The sequence below is a fragment of the Micrasema longulum genome, unplaced genomic scaffold (genome assembly GCF_059751315.1).
Source record: "Micrasema longulum isolate JH-2025_06_02 unplaced genomic scaffold, ASM5975131v1 h1tg001563l, whole genome shotgun sequence".
NCBI lineage: Eukaryota > Metazoa > Arthropoda > Insecta > Trichoptera > Brachycentridae > Micrasema > Micrasema longulum.
In genome coordinates, this window is record NW_028278746.1 from 230,000 (window position 1) to 239,167 (window position 9,168).

Sequence of the window (9,168 nt, forward strand, 5' to 3'; positions counted from 1 at the left end):
GTTGATTGGGGGAATATTTGTGTACGATGGATGCGCAAATGTCGAGATCCGTAAATTATGCAAGGCAGGGACGAGCGTTATTGACGAAATCAAGAAAGGAGCCCTGCGCTGGTTTGGACACGCAGAGCGAATGGACAGCGAAAGAACGGCTAAGAATATTCACAGCGCGAATGTCGATGGATGCAGAAACAGATGAAGACCGAGAAAGACATGGCATGAACAAATCCGACAAATACTCGAAGATGGGCATGTCGAAAGTCGGAATAGTGGGCGCGCGTGCATGAGAAGATGTATGAATGTAGAGGAAGCGAGATCTATATGCAAATATAGAGTGTTGTGGCGTTCTATCCTCTCTGCCTACCCTTACGGAGAAACGGCGTGATGGTTTGTTGTTGTTCTAGTATTATACAAAAACATTTAAGTTTGTAAGTGAAAATTCTTGATGGAAGTTCATTGTAATTTATTATATAAATAAAACACGAGTGATACTTTAATCCACAAATTTGGAATATCCAGTGACTGGTTTCATCGCTTTCACGACATCTTCGAGACTGGTATCTTTATTAAAAAGTTAAATGTATTTATACAGAACAGAGGTGAGGATACATAATTCAAAGTTATATGTAAGTAAATTAAATAAAGTTATTTTTATCTTAAGGATCATTATCGACAAATTTTCTATGGGTTAACTAATGAATGGATATAATGTTATTTTAATGAGTTTAAGTATTTTATTTAATCACATTTAACCACACTCACGAAGGATGGGACACCAACAATAAAATAAAATACTTAAACTCATTAAAATAACATTATATCCATTCATTAGTTAACCCATAGAAAATTTGTTGATAATGATCCTTAAGATAAAAATAACTTTATTTAATTTACTTACATATAACTTTGAATTATGTATCCTCACCTCTGTTCTCTATAAATACATTTAACTTTTTAATAAAGATACCAGTCTCGAAGATGTCGCGAAAGCGATGAAACCGGTCACTGGATATTCCAAATTTGTGGATTAAAGTATCACTCGTGTTTTATTTATATAATAAACTAATATTATACGACTTGAAACGTGAAATTCTCTTCTGTTGATTTATTTATTTTAAAATTTAAAAAAATATTTAATTTACGCGAACTTATTATTCTCAGGTGCTCGATCTGGACGAGACTCTGGTGCACTGTTCCCTCCAGGAGTTGCCGGATGCTTCCTTCAACTTTCCGGTGCTGTTTCAAGACTGCCGATACACGGTGAGTCTGTCTCCACGTCTAGAGAAGAACCAAATGGCAATTTATTAACATGTGTGCACGTTACACAGTGTGTAAAGTGGCCACTTAAACCAGCCAATGACAGGTCATAAGCCCTGTAGATGCCTAGACTTCTATATTACCTTCTCTAAAATGTTCTTTATCTCTGTCGTAATATGTTAATATTAACAGCTCCTCAGGGAGTTAAATCCAGTCCTTGTCTACAAAAATTTGGACTAACTAGAAATATTGTCGATATCTATGTATGATCATATCTGAGTTTTTCCGTTGCATCGCAGGTACACGTACGCACGCGGCCGCACTTTGCCGAGTTTCTGTCCCGAGTATCGCAACTGTACGAGGTGATCCTGTTTACCGCTTCCAAGCGCGTGTACGCGGACAAGCTGCTCAATCTGCTGGACCCCACGAGGCGGTGGATTAAATACAGGTGACCACATTATCATGGCACCCGCGTTCCTTCAATTTCGCGCCTTGGCAATAATTTTTCTTTTATCTGACAAAAATTCTATTGTAGTCCCGTGGTAGTGTTGCGAACCCACTGATCAGAGGGCCGAGGTTCCAACCCCACCACCCCAGCTTGATTCCCATTTCTAATAGTGAGATACAGTAAGACCCTTATTTTATGTTTTTCAAGGGAGCGACTTAAAAAAGTGTAAAACCGAGGAAAACGCTGAAGTGATTAAATGAAAAATGCATGGAAAAAATGAAATTACACCAAAATATATTTATTGTAATAGACTATGATGCAGTTCTGTTAGCAAGCAGCAAGGATGATTTGCAGCAAATAGTCTCTAGAATGTATGATGTATGCCTGGAGAGCGAATTGGCGATGAACGAAAGTAAGTCAAAAGTTATGGTATTTGAAAGGGGAAGTGAGGTTACTGACTGCATAATAAATTTAAACAACGAATGTCTCGAGCAAGTAGAAGAATTTGTGTATCTGGGAAGCATGTTTTCAAGGGATGGAAGAGTAGAAAAAGATGTTGAAAGAATGCGGTGAATGCGGGCAGCAAAATGAACGGCGTACTAAACGCAGTAATTTCGAATAAAAATATGTCAATTGAATCTAAACTGGCAGTGCACAACGGAGTTTTAGTTCCGACACTTGTGCATGGAACTGGCGGAGGAAGGATGAAAGCCGAGTGAACGCGGTTGAAACACGATCTCTTAGACGAATGTGTGGGAAATCAATGTATGACAGGGTTACGAATGATGAAATCAGGCGAGAGTGTAAATCTGAGTCAGGTATAATTGATAAGATTAAGAAAGGGTCTCTGAGATGGTTCGGTCACGTAGAACGAATGGACGACGAAAGAATGGTAAAACAAGTATATATGGCGAAAATGAACGGCAACGTGAGACGAGGACGACTGAGGAAGACGTGGCACGATCGGATAAACCAAAATCTCAAGTCTGGTCATGTCAAAAGCAGACAGAACCGAAGGGCATGTATTTATTTTATTTTTATTTAAATCTTAAAGTAGGGCACACATATCATACATATTGTTATGTGTGTTCTAATAATAACATTGCAAATATATTTAATTTATAAATTGTTTATCACATATGTCTTGACCATTATTTTAAATTTTGATATGTTTTTTTCTTCATAAATATTTTTTTCCATTTCGTAATACTTTTTAATTGCTTTAAATAAAATTGAGTTTTGTGACTTTGCCTTTTTCCTAAATGGAAGTCTAATTTTGTTATTTTCTCTAGTATTGTGATCGTGTTCATGCTGGTTCCGATCAATTTTTTTCCAAAATTCTGTTTTTTATTAGAGTTTATAATTTTATGAACAAATATCATTGTATTGTAAAATATTCTTTGTTTATATGTTAATAATTTCATTTCATTTACCATCGACTTTACCCTCGTATATCTGTTTTTTTTCAAAATGATTCTGAAGGCTTTATTTTGTAATACAGTTAGTTTATCTATGTTTTCTTTGTTTGATAAAAATAAAATGCTACTACAGTAGTATGACAAGATGTATGAATGTGGAAGAAGCTAGGAATGTATGCCAGGATAGACGTGTGTGGCGGTCCATTCTCTCTGCCTACCCCTACGGAGAAATGGCGTGATGGTAGTAGTAGTCGTAGTAGACTGTACTAAATATACAGCAGAAAAATGGTAAAAAGTGTCATAATTGGAGAATATTGATATTTACCTATGTTTGCATTAATAATTCATTGGCTTCCGTTGTCCTCTTCGCTATACCGGATGAAATTCCCTTCTTTATGTACCAACTTGTAAAAACAATTATACCTCGAATTCATTCATTAGACGTACCTGTAGAAATTATAATGGACTCAGTATCAATGTAGACATTTTTAACTGGACGTTGCATTTGTACAGAAAATTTCTTCATGGGGTCGATTATCTGGGATAGTTGCTGAATGTGCATCTTGAGTGGTTTTTGCTATGTATATGTGCCGCGTGTAATGTACATGTTTGTGTATGTTTTATATGTGCGTTCGTGTGTGTGTGCGTGGATGGCTCGGAGTGTGCATTCGGTATTTTTATTTATTTTAATTTATTAACTCCATGGAGAACGCAAATGTTAACAATTATTCTTTTCTCAATTCTTATTTATTTATTTTTTTGTCACATTTAATGTTTACATCTTTTGCATAATTTATGAAAACTAATTGGTCTTTTTATGTTAAAAAATTGTTGTGTTACTTGTCATGTATGACTGTATGTTTTCTGAATAAAATAAAATAAAAATAATATTTTGTATTTTTAACTGTTTTTTTTATTGAATGTTAACTGTTTTTTTTTATTGAATATTTTTTACTAAAAACACAAATTTTTTTTTTTTATTTGCATAAAATAAATACAATGATTTTTCTCCTAAATTTTGGATTTTTTTTTTTATAGCATCACTTTTTTTAGCATGGTAACACAGAATTTCAACTGTCATTTACATCGCGGCAAAAATTAATGTTTCACACTTTTATGTTTAAATAATTTTACGTGGATATTTAACCTTAAAATCACGAAAATAAAAATTTTCATTTGCATAAAATAAATACAATGATTTTTCTCCCAAATATTGGGAAATTTTATTTATATGGTATCACTTTTTTTAGTATGGTAACACAGAATTTCAACTGTCATTTACATCGCGGCAAAAATTAATGTTTCACTCTTTTATGATAACTGTTTAAATATCTTATTTTCACTATAAACTTTAAATAATATTTATATTGCCAATTTTTTTAACTTTCTGCATTGTAATTTATTGATGTAAAGACTTTTTCCTAAACATGCGTCAACTGCATGGCACAATTTAGTAAAATGTCCAAATTAGACACTTCAACAAAATGGTCAATTACACTGCAACTACTTTGAATTTAGTTTGAGACAATAATTTACACATTTTTTTTATTTGCCTCGGTTTTATTCTCCATTCACGCGGGGGCGCGCGGCTCGACGTCTTTTGACGTAGTGAATGAGTTTCGAAAAAATTTCAACTTCAACCCTTCCACTTTTTGCAGACTGTTTCGCGAGCACTGCCTGCTGGTGAACGGCAACTACATCAAGGAGCTGAGCATCCTCGGCCGGGACCTCAGCAAGACCGTCATCGTGGACAACAGTCCGCAGGCCTTCGGCTACCAGCTCGAGAACGGCATCCCCATCGAGAGCTGGTTCGTGGATCGCGGCGACCGGGAGCTCTTGAACCTGCTGCCGTTCCTCGAGCACCTCGCCTCCAAGGTAAGACGGCGAACGAGGATCGAGCTGTCGCCGAGCCCGAGTTCTCAGCGGTCACTAGGTTCAAACTGAAACCAGATGCTCGACTTCGAGACCAAATAGGGTTGTTGATGGGTGGAATAGGCTAGAGCTGGTCTCAACGTTTACTCTCAATAACGAAAAAAGTTTAAAACTGAGTAAAACTTTAAATGAAATGAAAAATGTATGGAAAAAATTAAACTTCATTAAAATATAATTATTGTACAAGACTATACTAAATCAACCATATTTTGAGTTTGTCCAAATTTTTGTAGACAAGGACTGGAATCAACTCTTTGGGGAGCTGCTTATATTAACATATTACAACAGAAATGAAGAACATTTAAGAGAAGGTAATATAGAAGTCTAGGCATCTACATGGCTTATGACCTGTCGATAGCTGGTTTAAGTGGCCACTTTACATACTGTGTAACATTCACCATTTTGTTTATGTTTGAACAACCATATTTCTTCAACTTTTTTATCTGTTGATTTTAGTGTAGTTAAAGAGCTGAAACCTTTATTGATGTAAAGATATTCATTTGATTGAATTATTTCACATACTAGGCAACGCCTGAAAACAATTTTCCATTCTTTAAACTTCTCCTTGGACCGGTCTTTCGTCTACAAACATTTGGACAAGCTCAAAATATTGTAATGAACCATTCTGCTCATATTTTAATGTCTTTATTCCTTCAATTCTTTCGTCTGGTGATGTTTGTGAAGTTAAAGAGCTGAAACCTTTATTTATGCGGGTGAGATTCATCTAATTGAATTGTTTCACTTACATACTAGACAACTTTCAGGCGTTGCCTAGTATGTAGGTGAAATAATTCAATTAGATGAATCTCACCTGCATAAATAAAGGTTTTAGCTCTTTAACTTCACAAACATCAACAGATGGAAGAATTGAAGGAATATAGATGTTCAAATATGGGCAGAATTGTGATTGTTACATGGTGCGTAAAGTGTCCACTTAAACCAGCCATTGACAGGTCATAAGCCCTGTAGATGCCTAGACTTCTATATTGCCTTCTCTTAAATGTTCTTAATTTCTGTTGTAATATGTTTTCCTTCTCTGTTGCGACAAATTTATAACTAAATAACTCCCTAGGGAGGAAATCCAGCGTGTTTACAAAAATTTGGACATACTCAAAACATTAAACTGTCTCTCTAAGATTTAAAAAAACGCGAATGGGCGATTGTTGAAATTCTGCGTACGCACCGTTTTGTCAAATTTTATTTGTTCGGAATGCTAATCGCCTTCTTCAACTTCTCAAAAATGTTTTCCTTCTCTGTTGCGATAAATTTATATATAAACAACTCCCTAGGGAGGAAATCCAGCGTGTCTACATACATTTGGACTTACTCAAAACATTGTTAACCAAATTATTCCCTTTAATTTAATGCAGAAAATATCCCACATCTTTCGTAATATATCTTTTTACTTACAGAAAGAAGATGTGAGGCCGCACATACGCGAGAAGTACAAACTCTTCACGTACCTACCGCCCGACTAATGGACTCGCGTATCGCGATCGAAGGTCGACTCGCGTACAGCATTCAAACTCACTCCAACTCGGAATCCATCGCTTCCCGTATAGCAAACTACTCGTAATTATAATTATCATTAAGTACTATTAATTAATTGATAACCGCATATTTTTATTGTATGTTTCGTTGTTTTCTTTTTTAAGTGTACTTTTATGCCATCGTCGGCACGGAATAAACTGTCTCTCTAAGATTTATCTAATGCGAATGGGCGATTTTTGAAATTCTGCGTACGCACCGTTTCCTCAAATTTTATTTGTTCGGAATGCTAATCGCCGTACAATTGAGACTGACCAACTGAAATTTTAATATTTTTGTTTGATTTGTTTAAAAATACAATTGTTAGTTATGTCTAATAATCTGTTTTTATGACATACTAAAATTGACAATAATCACTGATTATGACGCTTAATATTTTTGAAAAATCAGTGATTATGACGTGTACTAAAACTAGTCAATAATCAGTCACTATGATATCCCAAATTTTTTGAATAATCACTGATTATGACATACTGAAAATTGTTTCATCTTCAGGAATCGAACTCAGGTACCCAACTACTACTGGAAGATCAAATAATATGAACAAAAAATGTGAATCAAGAATCAATAATTTTTTAAACAATAATCAGTCGAGGACTGTGTGAGAAATGAAGTAATAAGAGAACGGACGCAACAAACTCCGGTGACAACTGTCATCGAGCAAACCATCATTGCCTACTTTGCGAGGCATCGGGTTCTTGGCGTCCTGGACGTAGTCGGCAATTTATGTCAGAACTACAAGACGCGAACCTGACTTGGGAAGACGCACAAGATCTGGCAGCTGATAGAGATGCATGGAAGCTCCTTGCGGATACCATATGCTTCAACTAGAAAGCGGACATGGAACGATGATTGTATCAGTTGGTCTAGTAAAATGTACGCCCAAAAAATCATCCACAATGGTGCGATCCGGACGTGCGTAGATTTGAAACGATCGCCCATTCGCATTGTGTGTGCGTTAGACGCACGTCAGTACAAACACAACGACAAATTAGCTGCGCATGATCGGAAAACAGCGGTACTTAAATAAAAATATTTTAATGGTGTCTCCCAGCATGAACGACGCAGCTAAAATGTTACATTTTTATATAATACTCATTTCTGGCGCGTTTGTAACGTTGTTTCCAACGCACACAATTTTTTTTTTTACACAGTATGTTTATGTTCGCATTGGTTTTCAATTTTTTGCATAATAAAATTATCAGAATTGTAAATCGACGAAAAAAATCTCAATATGTTCCTCAAATGTCGCACAGTTTCTATTGTATTTTGTATTTTTAAAACTAATTGGAGATCGCACATTGAAAGAAATTATAATGTTTTAAAGACACTGAAATTAATTGTCAATAATCCGGTATTATGACGTATTAAAAAAACAATAATCAGTGATTATGACGTACCAAAAATTGACAATAATCTGTGATTATGACATGCCGAAACATTGAAATAATCGCTGGTTATGATATATGCAATGTCGACAATGATTATGATGATCTGTTTCGTGTTCACAAAGTTGTGTCCCTTTCTGTCCGAATGAAGAAAACGAGAGGACACAAGAAAAAAAAATTACAATAAATCAGTTAATAATTCATAGCGTCTTCACCGTACACTGCGCAGATATCGCGAGCAGCTTTGCCAGCTTTATTCCCTCGATTGAATGTCTAAATATTCTTTTTGGCACAAAGTTCGACATGCTTAACGCTATCAAAAAATATGCTGTTTTCACTTTGACGGAATAACGTTTACCGTCATTTTAAGCCTAATGGCGGAGCTTCACGACGAAGTTGGCTGATGTATTGTCCGGTGCAAAAAGTGCATCTGTCAGGAAACAGAAATCACTCCCTATTATATTTTATTTTATTTATTTATTTACAATTCTTGATGGAATAACTTATATTTATATATATGGTACTAATTAAAAATACTCGATACACTCCCACTTGTTTATTCGATCAATTCGAACATGTTATCAATAAATCCTCAAAACTCCTTGGATTTATTAACTGAAGCACAACTGACTTCAAAAATATCAATACCCTTAAAGCTCTCTTCTGTTCCCTAGTTCGCCCGCACCTCGAGTATTCCTCTGTTATCTGGTCTCCGTATTATGATGTTCACATCAAGAATATTGAATCAGTTCAACATCGATTTTTAAGAAAGATAGGCTGGAGGTTGGGCTTATCCGGAGACCAATATACAATACGTATAATGAGTTAGAAACTAGCTTCAATATATCTTCTCTTCAAGACCGTCGAAATAAATCCGACCTTCTAGTCCTATTTAATTATCAACTCACTCTTTGATGCGCCTGAACTACTGAGCTCAATAAAATTAAATATCCCAACTAGAAACCTCAGACAAAACTTACTCTTTCATACCGATAACCATGGAACTAACTGTGGTTTTCATTCCCCTATGCCCAGAATTCTCAGGTCTGCCAACAAACATACCAGTCTTGATTTCTTTGATAAAAAGTTGTCTTCTTTCAAACGATCACTGAATCAAATTCAATTATAAACAACTCTCTCCCGCTTCCACTCCCACAAAGTCTACTATAAACCATCGAGT

General features: G+C 35.4%; 1 protein-coding gene across 2 annotated transcripts in view; it reads left to right on the top strand.

Moving 5' to 3' along the window:
* Window positions 1–8,143, top strand: part of LOC148274873 (uncharacterized) — a 38,107-nt gene extending 29,964 nt beyond the window's left edge. For both annotated transcript variants that reach the window (XR_015824179.1, XM_088236503.1), the window contains exons 7-10: window positions 1,159–1,257; window positions 1,554–1,702; window positions 4,779–4,995; window positions 6,465–8,143. Coding sequence is in view for 1 of the 2 variants with exons in the window: in XM_088236503.1 (XP_088092629.1) it covers window positions 1,159–1,257; window positions 1,554–1,702; window positions 4,779–4,995; window positions 6,465–6,530 (531 nt within the window). In the remaining variant the exon portion in view is untranslated. The remainder of the gene's footprint in view (window positions 1–1,158; window positions 1,258–1,553; window positions 1,703–4,778; window positions 4,996–6,464) is intronic.
* Window positions 8,144–9,168: the final 1,025 nt, after the last annotated feature.